General features: G+C 58.6%; 1 protein-coding gene across 1 annotated transcript; it reads right to left on the bottom strand.

Annotated features, from left to right (window-relative positions):
* Positions 1–3,311: 3,311 nt before the first annotated feature.
* On the bottom strand, positions 3,312–16,560 carry CCDC124 (coiled-coil domain containing 124). The gene is made up of 5 exons (XM_084276219.1): positions 16,539–16,560; positions 15,216–15,387; positions 6,982–7,168; positions 6,519–6,633; positions 3,312–5,187 (listed from the first exon to the last, which is right to left on the bottom strand). Exons 2-5 carry the CDS (start codon positions 15,372–15,374, stop codon positions 4,983–4,985), a joined length of 666 nt encoding a protein of 221 aa, XP_084132345.1. The 5' UTR covers positions 15,375–15,387; positions 16,539–16,560; the 3' UTR covers positions 3,312–4,982.
* Positions 16,561–17,011: the final 451 nt, after the last annotated feature.

Below are 17,011 nucleotides of genomic sequence, written 5' to 3'. Positions count from 1 at the left end.
CCCCCCCTACCTCACTCCATCCCCACTGCACTGTGCGGGGGGGAAGCCTGCAAGCTAGGGGGGGGGTCCCCAGAAGCCGGGGGATCCCCAGGAGCCAGGGGAATCCCCAGCAACTAGGGGGTTTCCTCAGCATCAGCAAGTCCCCAGGAGCTGGGAGGGGAGAGGAGGTGAGGGGAGGGTGTCCCAAGCCCTCTACCCACCCTCCACCGCACCCTCCCCCCCAAAAAAAACCCCGGTGCACCCACCTGCAGGCAGAACCCAGCCTCCGCTCCCCTCGAACGCTGCCACCGGCGACCATGGCCCCGCGTCGGCACGTGCCGGCGCGGCGGGAACCCCGGGGTTGCCGAGGGGCTTTGAGGGTACAACCGGACGAATTGGGGGCCGACGGGGGGGGGGAGGGTGGGTGGCCGGGTGCCTCGTCTAGGGCCCCCACGCTCCCACGTGGCCCCCACGCTACGCTGCCGCTCCGTGCCTCGGTTTCCCCGGCGCGCAGGCGGAGGGGCTGCGATTAGCGGGGGCGTTGCGATTCCGCTCACACGCGCAGCCGCCGCGCACACCCCGCGCTCTCCGGTTCCTCCCCGCTGCGCCGGCCACCGCAGCTATTGTCTGTGGCTAAATTTAGCTGCCTGACGGCTACCCCCCCCCCCCAACTTGCAGTGCCTTGTCTTGATGGGGATGGGGGGTGGGGGGGGAATCACCCGCCCCACGCCTCTTTCAGCACCCACACGCCATCACCGTGCCCTGCTCCGTGGTACCCAGCGTCATCCCCTCCTGGGCAGTGCCGGTGGTGATCTGGACAGCGTGGCCTTGGTAGCCCCCCTCCCCTCCCCCCCAGTTGCACAGAATGTCCCCCCATGGTTAGCCCAGCACAGGGTGTGAGTGTAGGACCCAGCACCCAGGGCAGCAAGGGGAGCGCTGGTCTCCCCAATCCTCCAGCATCGTGATTGCCAATGGTGGGGGGGGGATAGCTCTCCCCCCCCCCCGGTTAGATCCAGGGTAGGGGGGTGTTGAGTAGCACCCCTGAGCAGGCACCCCAGATTTGGCATCATCACGCCCACGCATCACCAGGCTACTGTGGGGTTGCGGGGTGTGGGCAGCATGCGGGGTGTGCTCTGTGGGAGTGGGGGGTGCTTCCTACCCACCTACCCCCCCCCTTACAGCCTCCCCCCGACCCCCTTTGTCACCTGTGGATACCAGCGAGGCCTCCCTGGTGCACACGCGTGTGCAAACACCCAGCACCAGGGAGAGACACGCAAGTGTGCAGCCGTGCAGGCAGGTGGGGGGGGTGGGGGGTGGGTGTGGGGGGAGTGGGCAGGGGGATCAGGGGCTGCGCTGGTGCCTCAAACAAAGCTCAGTGGGTGCGCACACGGCTGCGGGGGAGGGGTTACACGGCGGGGTGTGCACCAGAGAGTGTGCAAGGGGCTGGGTGTGGGTGCACAGGGACGCGTGCAGGGCCCAGCTGGGGGGGGGGGGGGGGGGGGGCTGCAGCGTGTGTGCAAGGGGAGGGGGGGGGGGGCCGTGCGTGTGCAAGGGGCTGCGTGCCTGGCTTTGTCTGTGTGCGTGTGCAGGGAGGGCTGCGGCGTGCACCGGGCGGGGCGGGGGGCACGGGGGTTTCCCGCGGAGCTCCGTGCACGGTGCTGCAGTGTGCGGGGCGGTGCGGTGGGGGGGGGGGCGTGTTGTGGGAAGGGGGGGGTGTGTGGCCTGCAGGAGGGTTGGGGGGGGTAGGGGGGCAGGCACGGCGGTGGCCGGAGGGCTGCATGGTGCAGGGGCGGTGCGTGGTGCAGGGGAAGGGGGAGGGGGGGTGTGCATGAAAAGAGGGGGGGTGGGGGGGAGCAGCGTGGCGCAGGGGGTGTGCACAAAGCGGGGGCTTGAGAGGGGGGCACGGGGAGGGGCTGCCCGGTGCCGGGGTGAGGGGGGGGGTTGGGGGGGGAGGCCCGTTGCAGGGAGGGAGGGAGGGAGGGATGGTCGGTGCGGGAAGGGGTGGGGATGCCCGATGCCGGGGGGGTGTGTGGGGGGGTGGGCGCGGCGGGGGATACCCGGTGTAAGCCCAGCGCGGCTGCGCGGGCGTCGCGAGGATCCCGGGGCCGCGTGACCGATCCCCCCCCCCCCCTCCGAACCCCCCCGCGCGGGTTCTCCCGCCCCCGCAGCGGAGCAGCCCGTTGCCATGGCAACGTATGTGGTTCCCCCCTTCCCCCCCCCCGCGGGCTTGTGCACGGCACCAGGAGGGGGGAATGGAGAGGGAGGGGGAATCCCGGGGGGGCGGGGCGGGATATCCCTCCCCTCTCCGCCGCGCCCCGCCCCCCCCCGGTGGCGGGAAACCCCCCCAAGGCGGGTACAGACCCCCCCCCCGGGTATGTGTTTCGCTGGGGGGAGGGGAACCAGGACCCCCAACCCGCCCTGCAGGGCTGGGTGTGTGTGTTTCCCCGTTAACCCCTTCCACGCCCCGGGGAGCCCATCCTGCACCGAGGGGACTCCCCATCCCCACCTTTGCAATGGGGAGGGGGGCGTCCCTGGGGGGTACCTCCCTTGCGCGGGGGGGGGTGTCCCCTATGAACGCCGCATTGCATGGTTGGGGGTGTCCCGTTTCCTTCCCCCCCACCCCGGGAATCCCACCATTAAACCCCACTCTACAACCAAGAAACCCCCACCCTGCACTGGAGGGATTCCCCAATACACCCCCCGCCTTTGCAACGCGGGATCCCTTCCCTCAACTGGGGGGAGGCAGCCCCCCCCCCTCCTTGTCCCCTTCCATCCCATCCCACCCCCACCTCAGCAGGTCCCCCCCGGGGAGGGGACACCCCGGCAGTGCCGCAGTGCCGGGAGGAGGGGCGGGGGGCTGGGCTCTGCTGCACAAAGCGGCTCCGAAGGGCTCTGCGCCACGGGGGGAGCAGGGAGAAGGGGGTGGGGGTACCGCCAGCCCCCCAGGGAGGGCAGGGGATGGATGGACAGATGGACGGACAGGCTGCAGCCTAGGGGACACGAGGGCTGGGGGGGTGTGTGTGAAGGTGGGGGGGGGGGGGGCAGTGGTGAGCTCAGCCCAGGGACCCGCGATCGGGAACACTCACGTGGGCTTCGTATTTCAGCACCGGAGAGGGGCGGGCGAGGGCAAGGGGGGGGCTGCAGCAGTGTCAGTCACAGGCAAGGGCCGGGCAGCCTTCTCCCGGCTCGCAGACCAGCACTATGCACCCCCAAGCAGCCAGGGGGCGGCACAAAGGGACCCCCTACTCCCCCCATTCCCCCCCCCTAAGATACTCCCCAGGAGGCAGGATTTTTACACATCCCCCTCCCCACACCCAAGAAGACTGAATCTATTTTTTTTGTTAAATATTTTTAATGAGGTTCAAACACAACAAACGTCTTGGGGAAGGGACACTGGGGGCATTCCTACCTGTCTTTACCAGCTGGGCTGGACAGGGGGGAGTGTTTGGAGGGTTGGAACATCAGCAGGGCTGGCTCTGTTCCTTCAGCCAGCAAGCAGGGTTCAGGGCAGACCCCAAACCCTCAACTCTCCCCCCCAGTCAAAGTGCAACTGGCTCTGCAAGCCCCCACCTGCCTGTTCACAGGGGTGGGGGGTGAGGTGCTGCCCCTTACCTGGCTGGGGACAAACCCTCAGTGTTTGTACTGGCAGATGAAACCCCAGTGTGGAGCCACGACAGCCCCAAGCACCTCTGGGTTCAGCAGCACCAGTTACACACACCACTGAGCACCAACAGGGTGGAGCTGGGGGGGGGGGTCAGACCTCAGGAAGGAGTTTCACTCCCAAAGGTGAGGAGATTGGGGAAGGGGAAAGGGAAGAGAGGAAAATCCAGCACTCAAAGTGAAGGGCATGGACCCTGCAGGGGCTCTGGGGGGTGAAGCCTCTTCAGCTCTGAAGTGCCAAAGAGAGCTCACCAATCTCCTTTGGCACAGGCCACAGAGCGTGGGGTTGTGGCCAAAGAGGAGCAGAGATGGCACAGCCAGGGTGGTGCCTCGGGGACAGATGTGGAGCTGACAGTCTCACATCCTCTCCCCCAGGCCCACAGTGAGCAGGCAAGGGGAAGAAGTGAGGGGAAAAGTGGCAGCAGCTTCCATTCTCAGGGCAGTTCTTGTGGAGCATGGGGTTGCAGCCCCTCTAGGAACCCTCCAATCCCACCAGCAATGGGTAAGGCTCTGGGCAAGGCCACCAGGAAAGTCACACGGAGAAATCTGGCTCCAGCAACCTGTGCAGACAAGGAACCTTGTTGTGCTGTGTTAATTCCCCTCCTCCCCCTTGAAGACGAAACGTTGGGTGGATTTTTCCCCTCTCTCTCTTCCCCACATCCAGTCGTGGTTCCTCCTCCCCATCTAACACGCCGCCACTCAAGACTGGGAGACAAGGAGGTGACTGGCAGCAGGCAGGGCCAACAACAATCCCAGTCTGGAATCTCTTCTGGAACACCCCCAGCACTCAGGATGACATGAGGGCAAGGTGCCTTCCCAGGGAGGGTTACAAAAAGTCCCCCTGCAGAGCAGGAGGGTGCAGCACAGCCACGCAGAGACAGGGATGAATGCAGTTTGGGCTCAGGTCCAGGCTGAGAGCCAGTGCTGGGGGGGGTTTTCCTCCTTCAGCAGGCAGCTCTGACATCATGCCTCACAAACTGTTGCCTGTGCTGAAGAACTGGAAGTGAGTTAGTAGCTTTTTTTTCTGTAAGGTACCAACTGAATTTGGAAGCACGAAGGGTTAGTCTGTCTGGGCTGCTCTGCACCAGCTGCCTGTGGAGGGGTGAGCACACTGTAGCGCTGGGAAGGGGGGTGATAGAGGGGGGGGGGGATAAGGGGGATGGGACAGACAGGCTGTCCCCACCTCGTGCTTATCTTAAATCTGAGAACAGAGCTGGAAAGTGGGAGCTGGGAAGGGAAACAAGAGGCCAGGAGGTTCCTTGTGTCTTCCCCAAGCCCTGTCGCTCCAAGCCTGCTGTCCATGGGGGTTGAGGGGGGACACACACACACAATCAGCTCTAGTTCTACTTTTGGCTGTTGTAAGCTTTGTGCCTCTGGTTCATGGGGTTTTCTGGAGACTTCATCCACTCCTTCTTGAGGAGCTGCTTGAGCTGGGACAGGCGCATGTTGGGGTTCTCTTGCTTCAAGCGTGGCAGGTTGAGCTCTTCGAAAGCCGTGAAGGCGGCTTTCATCCGGCGCTCGGGGTGCCGGTCCGGGTCATTCCCAACGCTACCAGGAAGGAATGTGGAGCAAAGATACATCAGACAGCTCCCCCTCAGACCCCCTCACTGCAATCGAGTGCACACAGAGTAATGTGGGTGATAAATCACAGCATCAGAAGGTTGGAAAGGACCTTTGAAGATCAGCAAGTCCAACCGTTCCCATCCTGCGCTGAACCAGATCCCTGAGCACCTCATCTCCCCTTTGGACACACCCAGGGAAGGTGACTCAGCCCCTCCCTGGGCAGCCTGTTCCAGCCCTGACAACTCATTCAATAAAAAGTTTGTTTCTAATATCCAATCTAACCCTGCCCTGGCACAGCTTCATGCCATTTCCCCTTGTCCCATCTCCTGTCCCCTGGCTGAAGAGACCATCACCCACCTCTCTGCACCCTCCTGGCAGGGCAGTGGAGGTGGGGAGAAGGTCTCCCCTCAGCCTCCTCTTCTCCAGGCTGAACACCCCCAGCTCCCTCAGCTGCTCCTCAGAGGATTTGCCCTCCAGCCCCTTCCCCAGCCTGGTTGCCCTTCTCTGGACTCGCTCCAGGACCTCAATGTCCTTCTGATGGTGAGGAGCCCAGAACTGGACCCAGCACTCGAGGTGCAGCCTCCCCAGTGCCCAGTCCAGGGGCACAATCCCCTCCCCAGCCCTACTGGCCACACTATTCCTGACACAAGCCAGGATGCCATTGGCTTTCCTGGCCCCTGGGCACACTGCTGGCTCATACTCAGCCTGCAGTCACCCAACACCCCCAGGTCCTTCTCTGCCTGACAGCTCTCCAGCCAGTCTCCCCCAGCCTGTAGCTCTGCAGGGGGTTGTTCTGTCCCATGTGCAGGACTCTGCCCTTGGCCTTGTTAAACCTCATCCCGTTGGTCTCAGCCCATCAGTCCAGTCTGTCCAGATCCCTCTGAAGAGCCTCCCCACCCTCAGGCAGACCAACACTTCCTCCTAGTTCAGTGTCATCTGCAAACTTCCTGAGGGAACATTCAATCCCTTCATCCAGGTCACTGATAAAGATGTTGAACAGATCTGGAGTCAGGACTGAGCCCTGGGGGTGCCACTCCTGACCGGCCTCCAGCTGGAGTTGGTTCCATTCACCACCCCCCTTTGGGCCTGGCCATCCAGCCAGTTCTTAACCCAGTTGAAAAACCCTGTGATACTTCCTCTTCCCACTTCAGATACTCTTCCTCAGAACAACAGGGGGTGGGGAGGTGCCCTGTTACTGCTGTTGAGATAGAAAGTCCTGGTCAAAGTGTAAAAAGGCAGCAGTGCTGGGGAGGGGGAGAAGGGTTTCTCCTAAGGAAAGCCACACCTTCAAAGGAGAGTGTTGCTCTAATACACACCTGAGGACAGCAATGGCATCTTCAATCGTCCTGGCCTCCACTGATCCTTCCTCCAGTACCCTCCTGTTAATGTTCTCTTCCAAGGGGAGCTCCAAGTGAGTCTTCTCCTTCTCCACTGCCATGGGGAAGGGGGGGGGGGGGAAAGGCAGCACCATTAATGTCAAACATGCAAAACCCTTGGAAGAGGCAGAGTCTTTCCCAAAGCACTCTGAAGGAGGTGCTGAGAAAACTCAGCCTGACTTCAGTCCCCAAGACAAGAATCCCAACTCTGCAGCTCTGCTTCTCCCCCTCAAGGTGGCAGGGATTTCCCCCCTCCCTCCCTCCCCCCCAATTTGGGGGTCAGACACAAGACACCTTGTCCTTCTTCAATGGGAGGTGAAAACAAGGAGTGGAACCCCCCCACCTCCTGCTCCCCAGCCCCCTCCCCGCAGCTCTTGGGGGTCTTTCTCTGGCACCACCAGACCTGTATCTGCATTTTCCTTCTGCTGCTGGTCTTTCCTGATTGTCTCCTCGATCTGGGCTCTGGTGACTTTGCCTGGGGTGAGCTGCTTGGGTGATTTCCCTTTCAGCTTGGAGTCTTCCTCCTCCAGCAGGCGCTGCAGCTCCTTCTTGCGCTCCAGCTGCTCCAGCCGCCGCTTCTCCCTCTCTTCCTGGAAGGGAGGAAGGACCAGGTCACCCACATCCTGGGCAGGAAGAATCCCAGACACAGATACAGCCTGGGAGAAGAGCTCCCTGAGAGCAGCCCTGGGGGTTCTGGTGGATGAGAAACTCCCCATCAGCCAGCAGTGGCTCCTGCAGCTGGGAAGGGCGATGGGATCCTGGGCTCCATCAGCAGAGGGGGGGCAGCAGGGACAGGGAGGGGATTGTCCCTCTCTGCTCTGCCCTCCCCAGCTGGAGTCCTGTGGCCAGAGCTGGGGCCCAACACAAGGAAGATGTGGGACTGTTGGAGAGGGGTCAGAGGAGCCACAGAGATGCTCAGAGGGCTGGAGCAGCTCCCCTATGGAGAGAGGCTGAGGGAGCTGGGCTGGGTCAGCCTGGAGAAGAGAAGGCTGTGGGGGGACCTCATTGCAGCCTCCCAGTCCCTGGAGGGACCCCAGAAACAGGAGGGGATTCAACTTTTAAAAGGATAGACACTGGCAGGACAAGGGGGATGGATTAAAACTAAAGGAGGGAAGGGTTAGATGAGATATTAGGGGGAAGTTCTTTCCAGAGAGAGTGGTGAGGGGCTGGAACAGGCTGCCCAGAGAGGGGGTGGGTGCCCCATCCCTGGGGGTGTTCAAGGCCAGGTTGGATGGGGCCCTGGGCAACCTTGTGTAGCTCCAGGCCTGGAGGTTGGTGTCCCTGCCTGTGGCAGGGGGTTGGAGCTCTGTGATCCTTGGGGTCCCTTCCAACCCAGACCAGTCTATGATTCTGTGATCCTCAATGGCAGCAGAGGGATCAAACCACCCCTTACAGGAGCAGGAAAAACCCCACTGGGACAGGAACAGGCACCTCACTCCCATGGCTAACACAGCAGAAGAGCTGTTGGCTGGTTTCCCCCCCCCAGCTTCCAGAAAGATGTGGGGAGCCTGGCAGAGCAATCAGAGCAATGATTTCCCCAGTCCCTGCCCTGTCTGCATCCATGCTTTGGCTCCCTGGGATGTCCCCACCACAAAACACAACCCCACTGGGCAGGAGGAGCAGGAGGCACCAGCCAGGACTGCCAGCAGCCAGATTGCTTCCCACTTCAATTTGAATAAGTGGTCAGGGGTGAAAAGTGCAGCAGTTGTTCCAGACAAGCCACTCAAGAGGCCAAATTTGTCCTCAGGGCTGGCTCAGGCTCTTCCTAAGAGCCAGAGCAGCCCTTCAGACCGAGTCCAGGAAGCAACACAGCTCCTGGAGCAACCTGAAAGTGCTCCAGAAGGAGCTGAAGAGCCACTTTGCCCTCCAAGGTCCAGGGAAGAGGGTGACAAGACCAGGCAAGAGGCCCCAAGAGGCTTTCAGCACTTTGACTTCAAGTGCTTTAGTTTTATTCCTAGGGAAGGGAAGGGAAGGGAAGGGAAGGGAAGGGAAGGGAAGGGAAGGGAAGGGAAGGGAAGGGAAGGGAAGGGAAGGGAAGGGAAGGGAAGGGAAGGGAAGGGAAGGGAAGGGAAGGGAAGGGAAGGGAAGGGAAGGGAAGGGAAGGGAAGGGAAGGGAAGGGAAGGGAAGGGAAGGGAAGGGAAGGGAAGGGAAGGGAAGGGAAGGGAAGGGAAGGGAAGGGAAGGGAAGGGAAGGGAAGGGATCTCTCTCTGGGGTGGTGGTGTGTGCCACAAAGCATTTGGGTTCATTACATGGGCACTTCATTATGATTCTCATCCATTATTCACAGGGATGACACAACAAACCCACCAGATGTGAACAGAGGGTTTACCCCAAGGACAGCAGCCTCAGCACTACTGCAGCCTGCTGCCTCCACTGGTGGTCCAGAAGCAGGAGCAGAGCTGCAGGGGTTGGGGCAGGGCTGGTTAAGGTGGGCAGCAAGGCTGGGCAGCAAGGCTGGGCTCTGAGACTCTCTTAAACAAAATAACCCCCCCTTGCAAACATGAAGTCACTCCACAGCTCAAGAGCTGAAAGAAAAACCCATCAAAATACAGAATCAAAGCCCACAAATGCTGAATCCAACCAGAGAGAGTCTCTCAGAGAGACACAGAAGTCCTCAGGCTTCTGTCCAGTGAAGCCAGGATGGGATGGGAAGCCTGACTCCACTGTGAGCAGCTGGGGCCAAAGATGGGGAAGCAAACAAGCCCTCAGAGGGGTGAAGCCTTCATCAGGACTGGCAGCCTTCAAATTCTCATTTGTTAAGCCCTCAGCACCAGGGCCTTGACACACAATGTCCCAGCAACTGGATTGCATGACTCCAAAGTGCAAACTCATCTCTTTAAGACACCAGCTTTCCCTGCCTGCTGTTCTCCTGTCAGGCCTCTCCCTCTTCTAGTAAAGGTTGAGTAAGTCTCCCAGATTAGGAGGGATTTGGGCTGCTGCTTGGAATGGAAAGGTTGTCACAAGAGGAGGGGGAAGTCTATCAGGGATATACCTGAGCAAGAGCAGCAGTGGTGCTTTGCCCAGGCTCCAGCTTGGTGCCCCAGACCCTGCTTCAGTTTTAAAGGAGGAATGCAGGAGAAACCCCAAAACTAGGGAGTTTAAGGTGCCAAAACAGCAGGGCCACAGAAATCCCTGCAGGTCCAGCACCCAGAGTAAGCCCTTTCTTTACATGTAAAGCACACACACAGGAGAAGCAGCACTGTGTGTTCAGGATACTGGTGTGATGCCCAGGACATGGGCTTGTGCAAAGAAACTCTTGCCACACCACTCATCACATCCCTTAAAATTCAGGGGGGACAGAACCAGGTAACCCCACAAAGGTGCTGGCACAGTGAGCACTGTGCCAGGGCTGCTGGCTGGCCTGAATAATTCAGGAGATGGAGGGGACACACAAGTGGTACTGACCTAAGGGGAAGGGAGCAAGGCATTTCAGAACTGAGATGGTATTTAGAGTTGGGAGATTCTCTTTTGTCCCTGTTTAGCACAGAGAGGGAGCTGTCCTCAAGGCAGCCAGCCTGTCTCACCCTGCTCAGCCCCAGGTGGGAACAGAAATTCAAGGGTAACACTCCTCTGCCAGTAGCTCCTTTCAAAGGAACCTCTCCAAGAGGACATGTCACAGAACCACAAGGCTGGAAGAGACTTTTGAAGGTGATCAAGTCCAACCATTCCCATCCTAAGCTAAACCAGATCCCTGAGTACCTCAGAGGGGAATGAGAGGCACAAAGCAAGGTGCTGAGCCTTCCTCCCCTCACCACATGCTGGAAGAGGACCTCCAGTCACTCCTCTCCCTCAGCTGCTGGGGTAAAGCTGCTCCTTGCTCTCTGGCCTTTGCAGCTGAGTTTCTATTTGTGGACAGTAAATAAATTGCTGCTGTTACTGATTTGTCACAAGACCCAGGAGATTCACATGCTCAGGTTTCCCCACAGCCCATCACGTCCAGAGTTGTTCTGCATCTTCCAGGGGGCTCAGACACAGCCAAGCCTCCTGCTCACTGAGCCTCAAGCCCCAGGGGCCAAAAGCTGTAATTTTTAAAGACTTTTCTCAGATCAGGCCAGAAAGAAACTATTCCTTTATGAACTGGCTTAAATGTCCTGGTGAAAGAGGGGCTTGGGTTTCTCCCACAAAGCTGTTACAGAACCAGAAAGGAGATGATTGGTTTTGTCCCTCTGTTGCTGGGCTCTGGGAGGGGCACAGGGTGGGATTTCTTCAGCCAGACACTTCTATTCCCAAGGATTTGTGTGTCACAAGGTGAGTTTCCAGCTTTGCAGGGGAACTACCTGAGCAAGGAGCTTTCAGAACAGCTTCCCAGCAGCCAGACAGAAGGAAGAGGTCTCACACACAGGGCTTTCAGAACGAGCAGACAACCAAAGCACCAGAACTCCCAGTCAACCTCCTCCCCCAGGAAGGCTGGAGAGTGACACCAGCCTGGCAAAGCACACACTGCACCTCACACAGCAGAGGGCAAAGAGACAAACACACACAGAGAGAAGATACAGGCAGAAAGTGAGGGGGGAAAAACCAACCTGGAGTGTGTCTGAGCGCTCATGGGGGTCTCTAAGGTACACCAGAGCTTTGGGATGGGACCAAACCCACTCCTTCCATGGCTCACAGGCAGTCAAAGCCCTGGAAGGGATACTGGAGCAACAAGGAGGTTGGTTCTGGGGTCTGAACCCAGGCTGGTGGTGTCAGGTCTCTCTCTGCCCCACCTCTCTTGCCTGCATCCCTCACCTGAGCTGTCAGGTTTCAGCTGTGCTGATGTCCTCCAAAGAGGGAGGAACACTCACCTGCCCCACTGCATGCTGTCTGAGTAAGAGCTGGTGCTCACAGGCTGAGTAATTCTGCCTTGAATCAGAGGAGAGGAGGAAGATAAAGTCACTGCTCCACCTGCCTGCAGCATCACCACAGCTGAGAGCTGCTGGTCCAGGAGCTCTGCCAGCTCGTGCCCCATGACTGAGGCTGAGGGGAACAAGAAAGGCACAATCATAGAATCACAGACTGGTCTGGGTTGGAAGGGACTCCAAGGGTCACAGAGCTCCACCCCCCTGCCACAGGCAGGGACACCAACCTCCAGGTCTGGAGCTACACAAGGTTGCCCAAGGCCACATCCAACCTGGCCTTGAACACCCCCAGGGCTGGGGCAGCCACCCCATCTCTGGGCAGCCTGTTCCAGCCCCTCACCACTTCCCCCTAATATCTAATCTAAACCTTCCTTCCTTTAGTTTTAATCCATCCCCCTTGTCCTGTCATTATCCACCCTTTGAACAAGCTGATTCCCCTCCTGTTCCTCTGCTCCCTCCAGGGACTGGGAGGCTGCAGTGAGGTCCCCCCACAGCCTTCTCTTCTCCAGGCTGACCCAGCCCAGCATAAAACTCACACCAAAAAGCCACCTCTCCCCTGTGTGCTGTCTGTGCTCTTCTAGCACATGATACCTGCCCTGCATCTCACTCCCCAGAGCCTTCCCAGGTGAGGACAAAGCACCTCCCTGCTCCCACATCACCCACACCCCCTTTGCTGGTGCTGAGGGTGCTGAGCAAAAGCCAGGGGAGAGAATCCACAGGCTGCACTGCCAATGCCATGGCACAGTGGGCAGAGGGGAGGTGCTAAGGGGCTCTGAGCTGCTGCTGAACAAGGAGGAGCTGCTTTCCTGGCATGCAGGGACTCTGCAAATGGAAGCTTGAATGGGGCAAAGGGCTTGTCCTCCCTCAGCCAGCCAGCCCTGCCCAGGCTCTGTGAAGGAGAGTGTGGCACCAGCACACAGAGCACACTGCACCTCACACAGCCCTTCAGCTGCATCCCTCCTGCCCCCACCCTGACCTGTGACATCTTCTAGCAGGGCACAAAGTGGCCAAACATGAGGCTACCAGAGAAAGAGGCCTGAGTCTGGCTGTGAGACTTCTGCCCTTGACAGACACATCCTCACCAGTGCACTCCAGCTCATCTAATGGTCTGTCAGCCTTCCAAGCTGCCTGTGGCTTCCCCAGGACACATATAGCAGCTGTTCTACCCCCAGGCACACTGTATGTAGCTCACTGCACAGAGAAAACCACACTGCAGTCATGCTGAGGAGGAGTGCCATGCTCCTCCCTCCACGTGCCAAGAGACAGAAAGGATGACAACACCTCAATGCTAAAACCAAACCCAGTCACCCAGGTAAAACTCTTGAGCCTTTCAGCATGGCAGGTTTTATGCTCTCCAGGGGAAGGCAACAAGCTGTGACTTGTGCTGAAGTGTCAGAGGAGGAGTAACACATACTGCAGGCTGGTGGTATTAGCTCAGAGATTCCTTTATGCATCATGGAGCCAGTGTCATCCTCTGTCAGCAGAGAGCAGCTCCAAAGGCTGCTCTTTAAAACAACACCCCCAAAGCACAGCAGAAAGCAAACAGGACACTGTTGACAGTGACTCTCAGGACAGCAGGCACTGCTCTTTGAACACTGAGGTTCCCCAAGCCCCAAGTATCAGCACTGATGGTACAAATGGAGCTCTGAGCTCTCAATTTGTCTCACTGGGGTTCCAGTGGTCATCTGTGGGGGGGAAAATAGGGCTTGAAAAGGGCACATTGGGGGCATGTTGCAAAGGCCTTCAGGACTTCTAGTGCTGTGATGGCATTAAAGTGTTACTGCCATTGCCCAGAAAGCTGGGGAAGAGCCAGGAAGAGCCACTCAGTGCTGTGAGGTGCTGAGAGCATCCTCCTCACATGCTGCCACCCCCTCCCCTGGGAGCTGGAGCCATGAGCCACATGAAGCCCTCTTAGCAGCACTATTTCCACACCAGCACCACCCATGAACCAGCTTCTTTTCCAGGGAAGTTTGACTTTTGCAAACAGTTTGGCTTTCTGTCCTCCCTAGGATAAGGATGGAAAGTCATTTACAGTCTTAGTCACACGTCCCTTCCCTGACAGGAGGTGATGAGACACAGCCAGCATCTTCCACTCCCTGTGGGGATATTCCTGCCAAGGAAGGTTTCAGGGATTTATTTTCCCCCCAGCAACCTACTCATCCTATCTGTTGGCTACTTGCTCACCTAGACAAAGCCCCAGCTGGTGGTTAGGTCTTGGCAGCGCAGCTCCAGCAGCAGGAACAGCTCCTGTGCAGGTAGAGAAAAGACTCTGGGTCCTTCTGGCAGGACAGTTCTCCATCTGAGAGGAGACTTTTTGCTGCTCTGAGCTGCAAGACTCCCTCCCACCACCCCACCACCCCATTCCCTGCTCTGTGGAGGGGACCTGTGTGAAGCAAACAAGCTGAAAAACCCAACAGAGTTCAGGTGGAATTCAAACCAAGACACTGTGGTTATGCTGGTGTGGGTACAGGGACTGGCTGGGGTGCTGAGTGGAAACCACAGAATCACAAGGTTGGAAGAGACCTTTGAAGATCAGCAAGTCCAACCATTCCCATCCTGAGCTAAACCAGATCCTTGAGCACCTCATCTACCCTTTCTTTGAACACATCCAGGGAAGGTGACTCAGCCCCTCCCTGGGCAGCCTGATCCAGCCCTGACAACTCTGCCAGGGAAGAACTTTTCCCTCCCATCTGCTCTGACCCTGCCCTGGCCCAGTTTCATGGCATTTCCCCTTGTCCCATCTCCTGTCCCCTGGCTGAAGAGACCATCTCCCACCTCTCTACAACCTCCCTTCAGGTAGTTGTAGGTGGGGAGAAGGTCTCCACCTTACCATTCTCCCTCTCTCAGCATTCTCTCTAAAGCTCAGCTGGAGGCTCTGGGACAGACCCTGGTTTTCCAGTGAGCAATTTCAGGCTCCCATGGCCCTTCCCCATCAGAGGCTGTTTTGAAACCCAGTCAAATAGGTCACCGCTGGCCAAGTCTAAGTAGAGTGATAATAAGTCCTTGTTCCAGGAAGTAATTAGGCAGCATTACAGGATCACAGTGGGAACAGCACACAGGGCTCCACATTCCAAACATCAGGACGCAGATGCACACAGCTCCCAAGGTCTGGGGGATGTGCTGGCATCCTGCCTGCCCGGGCAGCGTGCTTGAGGATGGACATGCCAAGGTCAGTAAGCACTGAATCCACAGAGCAGCACAAACTCAGTAACCCCACAGATCCCAGTCCCATCGACAACAGAAGCCCCATTTTCCATTAGCACAAGGGTAAGGAAACAATTCCAGCAGAGGGAGACAAGTTATCACCAGCAACTGTTTCCTTCTACCAAAAGAAATACCTCTGTCCTGTCCCCCCCACCAAACCAAACCAAAAACCCCCAAACACAAAAAAACCCCACAGAAAAGTTAAGAAAAGAAAAGAAAGAAGAAAAAAATAAAGCTAAAGAACTGCTTGATCAACACCCAAGGCCTTACAGCAGAGTCCCTGCTATTTTACTTAACTTGGTTTTAAAGGATTCCAACACTAAAGGTTTTACTGCCTCCCTCAGGAAGCCAGCTCTAAAGTTCAGCAGATTTCTCAATCACACCTCAAAGCTTACACTTCCTCCCACACTCAGCTTCTTTTAGCTGCCAGAGAAGCCACCAGTTCCAGCTCTTCTGCCCCAAACTAAGTGCAGGACAACGTGTGGGGCTGCAGACACGGAGGAGGAGACACAACCCTTTCTGAGCGAGCCCAGACCTCAGGGGCTCAGCAAAGGAGCAGTTAGGAGATACCCTTCTACCTGACTAGCCATTCACCTTCCTTTGCTCCTTCCTCATCACGTGTTTGTCTTCATCCTTCCAGTAGGCATCTTCCAGCTCCTGCTGCCGTTTGGCATCGGCTGCTGCCTTTGCCTCAGCTTTCCTTGCCCGGGCAGCAGCCGACTTGGTGTTTTCACCTTGGAACTTCTTGGGCATCACTCAAGTTGCTCTGTGGAGAAGAAAAGAGGTTCACATCCTTGGCCTGGACAGGTTCTGGGGTTCACTGTCACCTCAGGTAGCTCACCCCTTTATTGCCTCATACTCTTTCAAGCTCCTGAGCAGGACAGAACGAGCACCCTCTCAGCTCACTCCAGCCCAGGACAGTCCCTCCTGTGCTTGCAACAACATGACAAGCCAGGCTGTTGGGGTACCATGGCCCTGGCAAGCCAAAACACTCTGCTGCTGAGTCAAAAGGAAAGTGGGTGCTTTTGTTCTGCACCAGCAGGCACCAAGGGGAATTTGCTGCTGCCACTGGAGTAGGATGAAGGGGCACAAATGATGCATCACCCCCCCTGACTGTAGAGAAGCACAGCCCCGTGCTCCTCTAACCTGCACAAATACCCACAAGGATATGCTGTATCAATCACCCCCACGTCACCATGGTAGGAAAAGTCCTGAGACAGGCACAAGACAAGACTCAGAACTGGAAGCCAGGAAGAAAGGGGCTTCTCCTCAGCACACTGCCCACACCAACACCCCGCTCTGCCCATAAACTTTCACATTTAATGGCAGAAAACTCTGTGCTACACGAACCAAGGAACAGCAAAGAAGGGCTGCTGCTCTGTAAGGGCTGGCTGCTTGAGTCCCAGGCTTTCCAGAGCTAAAACCCTTCTCCTCCTGGATAAGGAGACATAATCTGACCCTTCCTGAAGAGCTTGATCCAGGCTGGGCCAGGGGCACCCAGCCAGGGGTGCTCCCACAGCCGTGATGCCCCCCAGGCCAAACCCTTCCCCGGGCAGGGTGAGCACAATCCCCTGGGGGTCTGCAGACCACCCTCGGGGCCCAGCAGAGCCTGACCCACCCTCGCTCAGGGAAAGGACGGCTCTCCTCCTCCCCAAGCCCTCGGCCTCTCCCCTCCAGCCCCCTCCAGCCCTTCCCTCCCCCCCCCCCCAGCCCTTCCCTCCCCCCCCCTCCGCTTCCCAGCCCCTCTGCCCCGCCAGGGCCCAGCGCTGCCCCCCCCCGCCGCAGCCCTTCCCCCCTCTCTCCGACTCGCCCCGCCCCGTCCTTCCCTTCTCCCCCGCTTCCCCGTGGCGCTCCCGGTCCCTCCAGCCGGCTCCGCGGTCTGGCCCCGCCGCCCAGGCCCCCCCCTCCCCTCCTTACCCGCTCCCCCGCCGCACCGGCCGTCGCGCCCGCTGCGCGTCACTTGTGAGGAGGGAGGGCGGGGGGGGGGGGTGAAGCGACGCCGGATGTTCAGCGGCGCTCCGATCCCGCCGCTGCCATTTTTACTGAGGGCAAAGTCTGCTCTGCCCAGGCCACAGCGCCGGGTAGCGGCAGGCCGGATCGCATCCCCGGGTCGGACGGCATCCATGGGTCGGATAGCATCCCCCGCTCGCAGCAGCAGCCACACCGCTGCGGATAAGCTGAGGGAGAGCCACACTCTCCTCTCTTTTCTTCTCCTCCCTGCCCGGCACAAAGATGGCCACCCCCATAGCTCTGCCCGGCACTAGAGGGCTGGGGGAAGTAATTGGGACCGTTCCTATGGCTAGAAAAGCCCTGAGCACCGAGGTTACTGGGGCAGCTGGTGGGCTACCTGAGGAGGTTTCAGGCCAGGAACAGGGTTGTCTTTCATCTAG

The sequence above is a fragment of the Gallinula chloropus genome, assembly GCF_964237585.1.
Source record: "Gallinula chloropus genome assembly, chromosome: 28".
NCBI classification, from domain to species: domain Eukaryota; kingdom Metazoa; phylum Chordata; class Aves; order Gruiformes; family Rallidae; genus Gallinula; species Gallinula chloropus.
The sequence above is the reverse complement of the archived record's forward strand: the minus strand, read 5'-3'. Positions and strand labels throughout refer to the sequence as shown.